The 16,449-nt window shown below is 36.5% G+C and overlaps 1 protein-coding gene across 1 annotated transcript in view; it reads right to left on the bottom strand.

Moving 5' to 3' along the window:
• Nucleotides 1-16,449, bottom strand: part of MIB1 (MIB E3 ubiquitin protein ligase 1) — a 76,319-nt gene that overhangs the window by 13,877 nt on the left and 45,993 nt on the right. The window contains exons 12-16 of the mRNA XM_045164070.1: nt 10,608-10,740; nt 8,574-8,660; nt 6,769-6,930; nt 4,476-4,657; nt 2,793-2,985 (exon numbers count right to left, since the gene is read on the bottom strand). Of these exons, the coding sequence (XP_045020005.1) occupies nt 2,793-2,985; nt 4,476-4,657; nt 6,769-6,930; nt 8,574-8,660; nt 10,608-10,740 (757 nt within the window). The remainder of the gene's footprint in view (nt 1-2,792; nt 2,986-4,475; nt 4,658-6,768; nt 6,931-8,573; nt 8,661-10,607; nt 10,741-16,449) is intronic.

Below are 16,449 nucleotides of genomic sequence, written 5' to 3'. Positions count from 1 at the left end.
GTTAGCTATCTGCTGGCTAGTAAGCTAAAAAGAAAAGCAGGCACAATCTGGGTGAAAGAAGAAATGAAAATCCCAAACATCAGCAGCTAGAATTCTGACTGATTCAGCCATCTCTATGTAAGGGTATCTTCATATAAATATTGTAGGAATTATATGTGCTAAATACTGGCCAAACATTAAAATGTGACAGTTGAAAAAAAAAAAAAAAAGAATAAATTAGATACTATGTGTAAAGTGTTTAGTTCAACCCTTAATATACAATCAGTGCCTAACACATGATGATTCTCTGCTCGTCACTATATAAAAAATGTGTTGATTCCCAACACAACTGTCTATGTATCTGAATTGCTTATAAAGACGTTAAAATAATCTAGCAAACCAATATAATAATCACTTACCCATTCAGCTATTAGTTCTTTAAAAAGACCTTTCCATGCATAAATGTTACCCCTTCTGGATTTTCTCCCCAGGTTACATACCCAAGAGTGGAATTACTATATCAAAGCATGTTTATTGTAAAGGTTTGTATATATATTGTCAGGATGGTCTCTCAAAAATTAAAAAAGTGATTCAGCCAACTGCAGTGTGAAGAGAGTACTCATTTCCCACTTCCCTGGCTAGCAATTTTTGAAGTTTGTTTTTGCTAATTTGACAAGAATGGTTAATAATAGTTCATAATTTCACATTTGTATTTCTTTAATTGCTAAACAGACCAAGCTCATTTATTCTTCCTCATCCAAATAATAGTTTTACAATTTATCTTCATGAAGATGTTCATGATCCTTTAGCCACTAGGGGTCACTATTTCCTTATATTCAAAGGCTCCACAACCAACCCGACAAACCTCCTGGGAGGGTATGTGTAAGTTTTCGCACTTTTGCACAGGAACGAAAATTCCGTAACTTAAAATACAAACAGAAAACTTTCTGATTCCTGGAGTTCAGAACTAGACTAAACAGGAGTAACAACACATTCCTTCCTTTCTACCTTCCTGTTCTGTCAACCCTCTCTTGTAGACACTGTTTATGACACAGAGGAAAGAATAGGGACTTAAGAATCAAGAAAACTGAGTTCAAGACCCAAGTGTCAGTGTACTTCTTTGAGACTCAGTTTTTTCCACTGAAAACACCAGAGCGACTAGAGGATCAATAAGAGTTACCAGCTGAGACTCGCTTTACACAAGCCTGGGACCTGAACTCACTTCACATGTGTCTCACAGCACCGACGACATCCCTATACACAAGAGTAGCTTTTACTGTTAAGTCACAGTTTGTCAAGAGATTACTAATTTATAGCAGGGAACGATCATATACATCTCTGACTTGGTTATAAAACAAGTGCTCAAGAAACATTTTTGAAATAGGGTTTAATCTAACAAAAAGTTTCAAGCACAACAGCAGAATACACAGAATCTAAAAACAAGAGAATGACTTAAATTTTTATTCTTTCAGATTCTTTCCCAAACTGTCACTCTGCCAGCAGGTAACTAAAGCAAATTATAAATACCAAGTAAAGCGATTCAAATTAATTTATTAAAGCAGGGTTGACACAAACATAATGCATGTGAAATGCCAACACAGTGCCCGGCATACAGTGAGTGCTGCCAGTATATCCTTCTCCCCTTTATAAACAGGTTAAACAATCACATATGTTAATCCAATACCTCTCACCCAAAAATAACTCCTGGAACTTTTTCCTGTGCCTAAAATTTTGCCAATGATATAGTCATTTGAATCATAAAAAGCACACAGTCTTAGAAGAAGCCCTATGAAAATGCAAGAAGCACTGGCAAGTTTTCACCTTTCAAGTCACTGCCAGCTAGTTCATCATGAGAATTAGTGCCAACTTGTTTCTAATAATGAATGTTAATATATAGCTTAGGAAATATCTAGAGAAAAATAAAAAGAACAACAAGGGAATGAGAAAAAGAGTATAACCTTCATAAATGAAGCCAAAGAAAACCAAAGTATCTTTTGATTTAAGCTACTCACTTTGAAAGAAATTATTTGTAAGAAACTTAAACCTCACTTTACATATACACACATTAAGAAAAACTAAAGAAAATAAATTATTTCACAAACTAAAATGAGTAAGATGATAAAGTACTAAGTTAACATGGGGAAAAAAGAAAGAAACCAGAAACTCAGAAAAGAATCTGCTTCTCAAAAAACAAAAGGAGTCAGATGAGATAAAAAGTTCAGAGATACAGAATTTGGCCATAAAGAATTACAGGATTATCAGACTTTATCTGCCTAATGAACAGTGGGACACAGTATCAAACGAGTAGCATCATCTACGAAGTTTTCTTTCCAAAAATGTCTAGGTTGAAACTAATCAAGCTGTGAGAGCTAACTTCCAGTTCAAAGAAATACAAAGGATATAGAAACAAAGAACACCATGATAACACAATCAAATAAATCCAGACTATTTGATATTCTAATGAAAAAAAAATCAACTGGTCTTCTACAAAGAGGAATACAAAACAATTCATGTGCTCAAAAAAGGTGTAATATACAAGTAACTAAAACCACAAAGTGGAATTAAACACATCTTTAGGTGATAAGAGACTTTTAAAGTAAAATAGTAGACAACTTTTATTTTTAACTAATAGTGTAGTTTACATGTTTTAACTGGTGTCTTGATAAATGTATAAATAATACATTCCCATGTTTAGATCTTGCTTAGGAAGAACAAAATTAAAACAGACACACGGCATCATATAATCTTATTTATCATTAACTGTAGTCTCAGAGATCAAACAATAATAAAACGCTATACGAAAAACATACTACCTTGGTCCTGGACTGAACTTGCTCTTTACAGAGGAGGCATTTCTTGACTCGTGGCGAACACAGAGAACAGGTAGCAATATGCCCACACGGGCCAAACAGAGTGTCTCTCTTCATATCGGAGCACACCATACACTCTTCTAAGGTTTCAGAGTCATTACTGATCATAGAAGGACTTCGGGAGCCCACCTGACCACTAATAAAAGAAAATAATTCTAATCAAACCGATCAGAACATCTGTCAGAAATTCATTAATTAAAATGTTTTAAAACATCTAGAGCATCATTCGTTTGCATAAAAACTTTAGTTATGTTTAAAAACTAAGCCTTATCATCTGTATATGAAACACTGTATATATTATATTCTTCTACCTCTTTGCATTTTTTTAGTACATATAGCACGATTCAAATTTCAATTGAACAAATCATCACCCAATGAAAAAGGGTGAATCTTCTAACACAGAAGTCAAATACACTAGCTTAAAAAAAAACTAACATGAACAGTTTCACTCAGAATCTTTTTTTATCTATACAGAACCAGCTGAGGAAGACACAGGACACAGGAATAAAACAAAAATCCTAACTAGAGACTATGTTAGTTGCCCTAAGTACAGACAAAGGAAGCATCATCAGAATCCACACCAGACAGGGAACTGTGAAAAATAGGTCACTGCAGCTGCTGTTTTGACATTTCTTTAAATGTATCCTTAAGGAGCATAAAGATTCTATTACAGAAAGGCAGAACACACCATAAATATATATACACGACACAGAAATACATATGCACAACCAACCACAGCAACAGAAAACGGACACACTGTTTCCACTACAGCCTTCAGAGACTCATGGAAACGCAGGCTCACACGTTCGCAAAGTGATTTCCCCTACACCCCAGTGTTCAAGTTACTATTGCAGTAATTACGGTGCCTTTATCCATATATTTTTAGATACATTGTCTTTCTCTAATAGAATTTTACGTTCCTTAAGAATATACTTAACGATATGTATATACCTCTATATACAACTACTTAGCCATAAAAAAAAGAATAATGTCATTTGCAGCAACATGAATGAACCTAGAGATTATCACAGTAAGCAAAGTCAATCAGAGAAAGACAAATATCATCTATCACTTATGTGAACTCTAAAATATGATACAACCTGAACTGACTTACAAAACAGACATAGAAACAGACACAGAAAACAAACTTACAGTTACCAAAGGGGAAAGGAGTAGGGAAAGGATAAATTAGAGGAGTTTGGGATTAGCAGATACAAACTACTACATATTCAATATAAAATAAACAAGGTCCTACTATATAGCACAAGTAACTATATTCAGTATCTTGTAATAAACCATAATGGAAGAATATGTATACATATGTATACATGAATCACTTTGCTGTACATCAGAAAATAACATTGTAAATCAACTATACTTCAATAAAAAAATACTTCATTATATTAATTTCCCTGTGACACAGCTCTATGTATGGATTCCAAAGAGGTGTCATTTCATCACTATACATCAATTTACAAGAAGAAAGAAAGTACAAAGTTCAAGGGACAACTACTAAAATGTTTAATGACAAGAACCAAGTCCTTAATTGTGAAACCACATGACACTTTATGTACAGAATATTTTATGTACAGAATACTAGGTTTTATGAAAATAAATAACACAAACCTGACTTTTTCTTTATGACACTTTGCCAAGGCTTTGCAGAGACTTGGATCAGGACAGAGATCAAGTGGCGACTGACCCTTCTTATTTCGGATGCTAAGGTCAGCACCGTTAGCAGCCAAGAAACAGGCAATAGATGCAGCACTCTTCTTCTCAGCCCCCTGGGTACCAAGTCCCATTATTAACTGAAATCATATGAAAAGAGTCATTATTTTCCTTTAGGAATCTGTTATCATTTCTTATCACCAAACATACATACATACATACATACGTGTGTGTGTGTGTGTGTGTGTGTGGTGTGTGTGCTTGCGTATATATGTATGCATGTATATATGAATATGTATGTGTGAATAAGAAAATGTCTGGAAGGAGCATACACACTACAGAGATGTGAGGACACCTACGGGGCGCAGTCCTAGCATCATTCCCCTCTCACTCACCCCGTGTCCTCAGGTGTACAGTATGAGGACTGACCCATCCTCCGGGTTCAGAAGTGAACCAAAGATGGTCCAAATCAGTCAGATACCCACTTCATCTGTGCTTAGTTCAGGGGTGAAATACAATGTAAATCAAGTTAATTAAAGCCCGTAAGACTCAAGAATGGAACTTCTGATTTAGATATTGAGGAAACAGTACTACCTTTTCTAACAACTTGGCCCTGGAGCTGTTAGCAACCAACTTGAAACAATAAGGGGAGAGATAACTGAGAAAAGAACCAAGAGCTAGGAATTAAGACACAAAGTGGAGAATGAGACAAATCAGGTTCTACTGTCATGCGAGCTACTGACTCACACATCTTGTGTGAAAATAGTCATAATAACTGTTAACATTGATGGAGCATCTACAGTGGACTAAAAACTATTCTAAGCACTTTCCATGAACTAACTCATTTAATCCTTACAACCTTATGAAGGTAGTTACTCCCTTCCCCTCATTTTAAAATAAGAAAAACAAGGCACATAGGAGTTAGAGTATTTACCCATGATCACACAGAAAGACAGGCAGCAATTAGCAAACACTTTGGTCTCAGAATCCTTTTACATTCTTAAAAATGATTCTAAAATTCATACGGAAAGGTGAAGGACCTAGAATAGTAAAGCAACTTTGAAAAACAGGAAGAAAGTTGGACTGACCTCAACATTTATTATAAAGCTACAGTAATCAAGACAGTACGTTGGCATTACAGAGCTAAAGACACAGATCAACAGAAGAGAACTGATTTTAGATAAAGGCACAACAAGCGATTCAGTAGAAAAAGATAGCCTTCTCAACAAATGGGACTGGAATGATGATATCCACAAACAAAAAAAGATGACCCATACTTCATACTGTGTATATAAAAATTAACTCAAAATCAATCACAGACCTAAATGTAACAGCTCAAACTTTATAAACTTCTAGTACAAAACAGGAAAAACCTTAGTGACCTTAGATTTAGCAAAGATTTCTCAGGACACAAACAATAAAAGAAAAAAATTGCTAAATCAGACTTCATTAAAATTACTCTTTTTCGACTCATAGACTTAGAAAATTTTCTGGTTGCTGGGGGGAAGGGATACTTAGGGAGTTTGGGAAGGTCATGTACACACGGCTATGTTCAAAATGGATAACCAACAAGGACCTACTGTATAGCACATGAATTCTGCTCAATGTCATGCACCAGACTGGAGGGGGAGGGGCTTGAGGGAGAATGGACACATGTCTAAGTGTGGCTGAGCGCCTTTGCTGTTCACCTAAAACCACCACAACACTGGTGACTGGCTATACCCCGATTCAAAATAAAAAGTTTAAAGTCTGAAGACAAAAAAAAAAAAACTATTGCTTCAAAAAATACTGTTAAAAGAATGAAAAGACAAGCCACAGACTGGGAGAATGTATGTGCATATCGCATATCTGGTATGGAACTTGATTCAGATTGGTAGTAAGAAAACAGTTCAACAACATAATACATTAAGGTCTTAAGTGACAGCTTTGTCAAATATATATGGGTGGTAAACCTGCAAATGAAAAGATGTTCAATACCAGTAGTCATGAGGAAATGCAACCCCAAACCACAACAAGACACCACAGCACTCCTGCTTGAATGGCTTAAGTTGCATAAGGAGAACCAAACAACTTTCAGTAAGAATGCGAACAATACAGTCAGTACTGACTAGTGTTTAGCTCATAAACTAAATCCCTACATTTGTACTTTTGATGAAATATCTGATCAGATGCAGGTTCAATGAGCCATAAATAAGACCTTGCATTAAAATACGCTCCTCCTGGCACGGAAGTGACGATTATCTTTGCTCACCGTGTTTTTGGATGGCTCCCAGGCAGCATCAACCTTCCCCACATCCTGCATATCTTGAAGCTGACGCAGCTGAGACAGAGTGTGATGCCGCAGGGCTTCGTGCAGAGGAGTGTCCCCATCCTTATCCTGAATATCTAACTTGGCACCTGCACGGACCAAAAGCTAGAAGAGAAAAATGTCTCTTTTTCCTAAGTATTCCACCCACAAGAAATTATAATACATCTAAAGTAACAAAGTTTCAGTTACATAAGATGAATTTGTTCTGGAGAGCCCCCCATTGCATGGTGTTGTATCATGTTCTTACAATTTGCTGAGAAGGCAGACTTTAACTGTTCTCACCAAACAGATACACAAACTATGTGTGATGGTGGCTATGTGAATTAGCTTAATTATAGTGATTATTTCACAATGTACACCTGGATCAAAATACGAAGCTGTACACTTTAAATGTATACAATTTCCATCTGTCTATTATAACTTAATAAAGCTAAAAAAAGTAAAATTAAAGTAACAGTGTGAGAGCCCTATCTGACGGGGCTGCCCTGACAGTTAACTTCTGTGTTTGCTTGCCACCACTCTGATCCCTGTGACCGCTTACAAATAATGATGAGCTTGATTATTCAAACATACTGAACTAGGGACAGCAGAAAGAAACAAGAACCAACATGCAGCTTAATTATTCTACTCTAAGATCAAAATAACTGGAGGAAATTCAGGACATTGTTTTCCTCTCCTTTTAATTTCAGATATGTGAGTTGGTATATTTTAAGTATTTCCAATAGGACCAAATCACAATACTCAAAATTCTTCTATTATTTAAATAAATATGCATTTATTTTTTTCCATCCCCTGTGGTCAATTTTCTCCAAATGTGTGGTTATAAGGGTTATAAGTCCAAACATCAGAGAAATGAAGAATTTCTGGCAAGAGAATTTTTTATAAATGTGAAATGTTTGCTAAGTTACAATCTCTTACATATAATGCATAATTGATATACCTCAACAGATATTTTAAGCAGTAAATACAAAACTTTGCTTTAACAAGTTCCCTAACCTTTCTGTAAATGTTATCAGAGTTTTAGAAAAACACCACACAAAGAAATCAATCTCAAGCATACAGTCCTGCCTGTTTTGGCAAATTACTATTTTGCTCTTTTTTTGTTCACTATGCTTCAAAAAGATTATATAAAACGTCCCTGTAGATAGGTCTCTCAAATTTAAATTGGCATCAGAATTACATGGGGGCCTGTAAAACCAGAGATTGCTAGTTCCCACCCTTAGAGGTTCTGCTCTGGTTGGTCTGAGATGGGGCCCAAGAATTTACTTTTCTGCCAAAGCCCTAGGTGATGCTATTGCTGCTGCTCAGCCTCCAAACTTTAAGAGCCACTGCTCTGCAAAAAAGTTTAAACAGATCATCTTTCAAGTATTTGATCTGGAATCACCAGATTAGTAAAATAAAATTACGTATGCCAGCTTCTTTGAAATGTTTGGCAAATGTCTAGCCAAAGGCTTTAATTACAGCTCACTCTCATTTATAAAAATTAAAAGGAAGTATACTTTTAAAAAATGTATATGTTACTTTGAAATTCTCTGATTTAATATTCCAGGAATTTACAAATCCTGACAACAAAATTATAAAAACTCTGAATATAAGAGTTAAGATTTTTCCTATTAGAAATTAAAACTCTTTATCCAACTGATTAAAACACCAGCCTAGAATCATAATTTTACCTCTAACTACGCCTTCGGAGAAGCCTAACAACATATCATTTACAGGGGTAAGATGCACTTTAGTAGACACGTTACCCTCACAATCTGGGTGTGCTGCCGCTCCACCGCCAGGTGGAGGGCCGTCTGCTGGTTCACGTTCTGGATGTCCAGGTTTGCGTTTCCCTGAAAGAAGAACAAGGCTTACAGTTAAATGTGACAAGAGGGAAGCACATAATCTAACTCTCTATGAAGAAGCCATAACACTGGATGCTGCTGAGCAAGCCCCCTCCAAGGGCTAGACCTTGTAATATATGGTAACAGATGTGAACAGCAGGAAGAAGTGGTGAGACAGCCAACTTTCTGAAATAGAATGGCAAATTTAAAACTATTTTTACTGTGGTGATTCCACCTAAGGACAGTTACAGGACAAAGGACAATACAGAATCAAACACGGCTCCCTTTTAATCTCCGTTACAGAGCCACAGACATAATCAGCTCATTTTAAGTAAGTACTTCCTGAAAATGTATCAGTGAGTCTTCATATTGTATTTGGAAATTCAGAAGACCTAGAATGTTAAAGTAGGTCTGAAAAAAAACAACAAAGTTAGAGGACTTACTCCAACTGAGTAACTGATTTCAGTTACTGATTACTATAGTTACTACAGTTATTATTTCAGTTCAGTTACTGATTACTATAACCAAGCAACAGTAACAGTAACCAAGACAGTGGGCTTCCCTAGCAGCTCAGCTGATAAAGAATCAGCCTGCAATGCAGGAGATCCCAGTTCAATTCCTGGGTCGGGAAGATCCCCTGAAGAAGGGATAGGTTACCCATTCCAGTATTCTTTGGGTTCCCTGGTGGCTCAGCTGGTAAAGAATCTGCCTGCAACAGAGGAGACCTGGGTTCAATCCTTGGGTTGGGAAGATCCCCTGGAGGAGGGCATGGTAACTACGCCAGTATTCTTGCCTGGAGAATTTCCATGGACAAGAGGAGACTGGTGGGCTGCAGTCCATGGGGTTGCAAAGAGTTGGACACAACTGAGCGACTAAGCACGACCAAGACAGTGTGGTACTGGCTTAGGTCCGTAGTTTGGATTTTGGATGAAAAGGAATTTATCATAGTTAACAACACTTCTAAGAGAATTAACTTTAATAATAAAGGCTTATAATGGCAGGGGAAAGGCAGTTTAGCTTTTGAACTGTTTCTTTCTTTAAATGTCTTTGTACAGACTGTCCATCTTATGATATAAGACCCAATTACACGTAATGTACTATCTACTAAGTTTCCCTGCCATTTCATCTTCTTAACTAGACTGTAAGTTCCTTGAAGTCAGGAGTCACAGATAATTTTTTGGAAACTTTACTGCTTCCCTATGGCATATGCTTGTCTGAAGCATTTAAAAATTTTGCTGAATATACCAAAACATCAAAAAATTGCAATCAATAGGTTCCCCTCAAAATCCAAGCTCATAAAAATGTAGGGGTATCTTATTCCTAAGATAAATGAAATAACTAAGGTGAGCCTACCCTGCTATCCACACAGATTCAAGGGGTCCAGCAGTTGTTGAGAACTGAGTCCCTAGGTCCTAACTGCAGCCTGGTGTCACCTGGTAGCAACTCGCCACACTGATTTAGACATCAACATACTGGTCCGTGATGATACAGCTGAGTGACACTTCCACAACAGTGGCAGTGAATCTGGAAAATCCCTTTAAGTTGATGCCTATTTTGTTGGACCAACTCAGGAAGGCTGTGCAGAGAGAATACTGGAGGTGTTAAGGATCCACACCCACCCTACCCACACCCCCACTATTTCCCTCCACCGAAGCACCACTAAAGACTAAGTTCATACTACAGCTGAATTTGCATCACCATGGGATTTTACTGTCATCTACCAGTAAGTAGTTCAGTTCAGTCGCTCAGTCATGTCTGACTCTTTGCGACCCCATGGGCTACAGCACACCAGGCTTCCCTGTCCATCACCAACTCCTGGAGCTTGCTCAAATTCATGTCCATCAAGTTGGTGATGCCATCCAACTATCTCATCCGTAAGTAGTTGATAAAGTAATAATAAATCAATGATTAGCAATGACCCAAAATTGTTAAAAATTACTGAAATGCTTTTCCTACCTGATGCACCAACAGTTCAGCCACTTCTACATGATTATTAAGGGCAGCCAGATGCAAGGCAGTATAACCATCATCTTTCTTCTCATCCACAATCCACGGTCTTGGTAATTTAGACAGTAAAACACGCATTGCGCTGAAAGGCAAATTTATATTAATTTGATATTTAGTTATATATTTTATTATTTTCTTTATAAAAAAATATTCAAAAAAACTCATAAAATCAAATGAAAATATTCCTCTTTAAAGAAAATTATGCCCTTAAGAGACAAACAGAAATTCAAAATTTCTAAATCTCAAATGCACAGCCCTTTGACATTTTAAGAGGTAAACAAATTATCACTGTTTGGAGAGTAGAATCAAAATAGAATGGGAGTGCTACAAAGGGAAACATTCTGAGAGGGAAAAAAACCAAAGGTGAAATATACCCTAATAAGGACATAGTTTGAATCTGTGGAATCTCTTAGGTTCAATTAGAGTAGTATATATTAATGAAAGAGTTAATGAAGAACAACCAGGTAACAAGAGTTAATTGGGAAAAACAGTGATAATTAAGACAAATTTTATGTGGCTGGCAGATTATCATGAATTCTACGGGATTAAAAATCTGATATATGTCATTTAGTAGTGCTAAATCTAGTTGATACTGAAACACACAAAATGGCACTCAAATATTTAAAATTTACAATATGATAACCAAATATCTCCAAAGCAAAAAAAAAAAAAAAAAAGAAAGTTATCCTAAAGAGCACCAAAGATTAAACCAGGAAAGATCAGGGGAACTAATTACTGAGAAACCATGCTTTGTAAAGAAAAGGCTAGCCTACCCTCAAAAAGGAAAGTAAAATAAGAAGCAATTTTTCTTACCATTCAGCGGTAACTTCTCCTAACAAAGATCTTGTGTGGAAAACTCATAATTTGGGAAAAATCTAAAAATAATTATTTTTTTTTGTTTTTAAAAAATTTGGGAAAAATTTCCCTTAATATCTGTCCACTAATTGTTGTTGTTTTTTTTTTTAAAGACTGACACCTGAGATAATGAACGGCTTCTATAAACAGTACTGGACTTGGCACAGACAACACTGATATATGTATTAGATATTGAATGTTCCCCCACACCTAAAAAAGGCAGTAAACGCAGAAAAGCTTTTAAAATTCTGTCATTAGAGTATAAAAGGGCAAGAAGTTAACAGTAAGATACATATTGGGATAGTTCTTCCTAAGGGGGCACATAGGGGAGAAAAATCTGAAACAAATATTTTAAATGTATGGAGAAACAGTCTGAAGATGCAGAATAAGAACGCATGTAAAAGAAATTGTTAAGTCTCTAAATAATGAAACTAAGACCTAACATGATACAGAACATGTTTCTTTAATGGCAGTGGTCCATGAATCCCACGTAGGAAGTCCAAGACATCTGAGAACACGCTTTAAAGAATCCACGAATCTCTAAAATTGTACTCATATCTGGAAGTTTACAGCTTTTATCAGATTTTCAAACAGGTTAATGACCCAAGGCATATTGAGAATCAAAACTTAAAAGACAGCCTTCAGTGGTTGTTACTAAAGTTAAAATCACTGTCCATGAATGACAGACTTCTTTGGAAATCTGTGGAAGGCCAGGAACCATTCCCTCCCCCAAAAGTGCACATAAAAATCTTTACATATAATTTTGAGGGAATCTAAGTTCCATTCATGGACCTCATACAAAGCTGAAGATTCTTGCTTTAGTTCATTTTCAGTAATTGTAAGGGCTTCCCCATTCAGTGGATTAAAATAAAATACTAGAAATTATGTAGGTTTTTGACTTAAATTCTTAACGGTACATCATCATATGAAAAATAATTTGACATTTTTATTAATGTTAGTGTTAGTCATCTCTATGGGCCTATAAAGTCATATGAAAAGAGTTCTGTAAGAACTAAATGAGGGAATGTAATAAATTGTTTTAGTATAGTCTAAAGCTCTTCAATATTATAGTGTTATTACAGTTCTAAGTTTATAGACCTATGAAGTACACAATACAAATTTCCCTTTTCTCCTTCCCAAGAATTCTTCCTGTATTCTTGATTTTGGTTATTCTTATTATCATTTAACCAGCCACCCCAGTCAGAAATATGGGAATCATTCTAGACCCTCTCCTCCCTTCCCACTCCTGCATTCAATTTGTTCTGCTGACTTTCCCTTTTAAAACTAAACTATTATTTCCTAAATAATATCTTTTATATAGACTTTCATTACCTTTCCTCTGAACATCTGTAACAGCCCCCTTCCAAATTTAGCCTTTATACCCCTTTCACACAAATCTACCCATTTCCCATTTTCACAAATTCAAAGTCATCGGCATTCAAATAAAAAAAAGGCTCCCTTTCACATAACTAAATCTTTTTAGGATTGGTCTTGATAAAATTTATTCTGAAATATACTTTTTGTTTTAATATACTTTTAAAAGAATATAAGACTAAACTTACCTTATGATAACTGAATTATAATAACAAAATCAACTCCTGATTAAATGCTCTAAGTTTTGGAGAAATACTGCAAATAGCCCCAAATCAAAATTAATGCAAAAGTCAACAGCTAGCTAGGAGTGGTCAGATTAGTTTTTGGTTTTGCCATTTTTAAATAAACTTTTAGATTTTAGACTTACGGAAAATTGTGAAGACAGTACAGAGTTCCTCACCTCTCCTGTTAATACTGTACATTAGGATGACACATTTGTTACCATTAAGGAACCAGTACTGACAGTTATTAACTAAAGACCATACTTCACTCCAATTTCCTTAGTTTTATTTAACGTACTTTTTCTACCACATTACACTTAGCTGTCATGGCTCCTGAGGGTCCCTTTCACTGTGACAGTTTCTTAGACTTTCCTTGTTTTTGATGATGTTGACAGTGTTGAGGAGTACTAATCAGTTATTTGATAGAATGTTCCTTGCTTGTAATTTGTCTGATGTTTTCTGATGATTACAACTGGGATTATGAGTTTTGAGGAGGAAGTCTCAAAGACAGTGCCATTTCATCACATCAAGGGTGCACACTATCAGTATGATGTATCTCTCAATGTTAACCATAGCCATCTGGTTGAGGTAGCATCTGTCCACTTTCTCCACTGTAGAGTTGCTCTTTTTCTCCCTTTCTCTACTACAGAGTAATACTACACTCTTTGGAAGAAGTCACTACAGGTAGCCTACTCTTAACAGGTGGAAAGTTATATTCTACTTCCTTGAAGATAGAGTATTCACATAAATGATCTGGAATTCTTCTATACTGGAGATTTGGGGTAGCTTAATTTTAAGAGCAATCTATAACCTTCTCGTCTTAATAAGAAAGCTGCTAATTAATGTTAGTTCTTAACCTACTGCCTTCACAAAAAGCAAACAAAAACAACACAACACCTCAAGAAAAGTCAATCTTTGGGCCCAGCCTGCAGTATGAGCTAAGAGAAAAAAAAGAACAGTCTCTGGTCCCCTCCCCTTCATGTCCAGAGTAGTTCTGAATGGTCTGTCTCCTTTCCTCCTGTGGGGCAATCTGAGGACTCCACAATACAACCAACGAAGGTCAGCTGTTTCCACAGCACCTTAGCTAATTAAGAGGCTTCTGTTGTTATGCTGCAAGCACTGAGGCCCTTAGAGTTCCTGGCATAAGATGTTACCAGTTCAATAAATCAATAATTTTACCAAGCCAACAGACTCTCACTGGTGGAGCACTGTATGAGATTTGAAGATACTTTCCCCAATGTTCAAACACTCTTCTTTATTTCTCAATCTGGTTGTTTTCCAAAAGGTTAAGGACATGGATGGTTTAAGGATAAGATCTTACTACCAGTTAAGCAGGCATTTGTGAATACTGCCAAAGAAGCATTAAGTTCCGGAACAACTAATAGTGGTGCCGAGCATAATCCTTGGCACATGGTAACACTCAAACGTTTGCTGAATGATGAACAAATGAGTTCTAAGAAGCAGAGGGGACAAGCAGCTGTCTGCACTGGTATGTAACAGTCAAATGGCAATGGCTCCATTTTTAGGACCTGCCATGCTTTGCAATCTTTCTTCAGAGATGGGCAACATTTTTCCAAACAAACCATAGTAGCTAAACTGAGGAGGCCTTACATATTAGTATTACTGAATGTAAAAAAGACATTGAAATAATAGCATATATTAGGGGTTCAATAAATTCTGAATATTGAACAATCCCTCAAATATAATTTAAGCATGTTAGTACAGAATCCATAAAGGAACCTGCTAAGAAAGTTGATAAATCTCAGAAGTTCTGTAGGCCATGCTAAGAGCAAGTTAATATGTAACAGTTTGATCACATCTTTATTCAATACACACCCACCCCTATCTAAATGGATGGAGACAAGAATGATATCTGTAATAATCATTCTAGCAAATGAATATGGACAGTTTTTATTTTCTTTCATCTATTTAAAGGGATACACAGACATGACTCAAATGTTAAATTTTAATTTTTTTGGTATGCTTAATTTTGCTCCCCACAAACTTTTTTTTGACAGATACTGAAATTAAAAGGTTCATTAATTTAGCTTGAATTCATTTACTAGGAATTTGGTAATGCAGTAGAAATTAGCTCAAAATGACAGATATGCGATGACAATACAGGCTGCAGGAGGACTCGATCATTCCTAAAGCAGGACAACTAAAATGATCTCTTCCGCACTGTAAGCCAGGGACGCCATTTTACTCATCTTTATTCCCTCTGTGTGCACCTAGTATGAGGTGCTCAAAGTTTACTTGAATGAAACAAAGGAAGAAACAATCAAACAAACGGTCGTTTTTCTCAGCATACCAGGGCCAAGAATGCTCAACATGCTACATTTCTGGTATAGGTCCCAGTCCCCTCGAGTCCAGGCCCTAACTGCTTGCATTATTATAAACCACAGCAGCGACAGGCACAGGAGTAAAGATCTAAGTCTGAAGCCAAACCACCTGGGCTCACACTCTGGTACCAGCAAACAAAAGGGCTGGTGACTTGAGCAGGGTACTTGCCTTCTATGCCTCAGTTTCCTCATCTATAAAATGTGTAAAGAATCACAAGTCCTATTTCGTAGGACTGTTACGGGGATTTTAAAGGCCTTAGAAAAGTGCCTGTCCTTTCACATACACTATGTAAGTGCTTGCTTGAGAGGTGGGAAAGGAGGACTTTCACGGCTACAAAATGGTCAGGATATACGAGGCAGTTTAAAAGTCTTCAAATTAACCGATCTTGTACTCTGAGATGCATCATCTTCACACAATGTGTCTAAAATTACTTCAGTATCTAGAAGCATGCTTTATGTCACTGTTTTAAAACAGCCATTCAAAAATAATTAAACTGCTAAGTTATAAAAAATGCTAAAGACAAAAAGGATGTCAAGGACAAATTTCCCTTGTAGGAGAATGAGCTCAGAAAACTGATAACAGTTCTTTTTGGTTCTTAACTGAATCGATGGATGTGAGAGTTGGACTATAAAGAAAGCTGGCTGCTGAAGAATTGATGCTTCTGAACTGTGGTGTTGGAGAAGACTCTTGAGAATTACTTGGACTGCAAGGAGATCCAACCAGTCCATCCTAAAGGAAATCAGTCCTGAATATTCATTGGAAGGACTGATGCTCAAGCTGAAACTCCAATACTTTGGACACCTGCTGCAAAGAACTGACTCATTGGAAAAGACCCTGATGTGAGAAAGATTGAAGGCAGGAGAAGGGGACGACAGATGATGAGATGGTTGGATGGCACCACCGACTCAGTGGACATAAGTTTGAATAAACTCCGGGAGTTGGTGATGGACAGGGAAGCCTGGCGTGCTGCAGTCCATGGGGTTGCAAAGAGTCACACA

Source organism: Bubalus bubalis, chromosome 22, assembly GCF_019923935.1.
Source record: "Bubalus bubalis isolate 160015118507 breed Murrah chromosome 22, NDDB_SH_1, whole genome shotgun sequence".
NCBI classification, from domain to species: Eukaryota; Metazoa; Chordata; class Mammalia; order Artiodactyla; family Bovidae; genus Bubalus; species Bubalus bubalis.
Note: the sequence above shows the minus strand (reverse complement) of the source record. Positions and strands in the feature narration are given on the sequence as shown.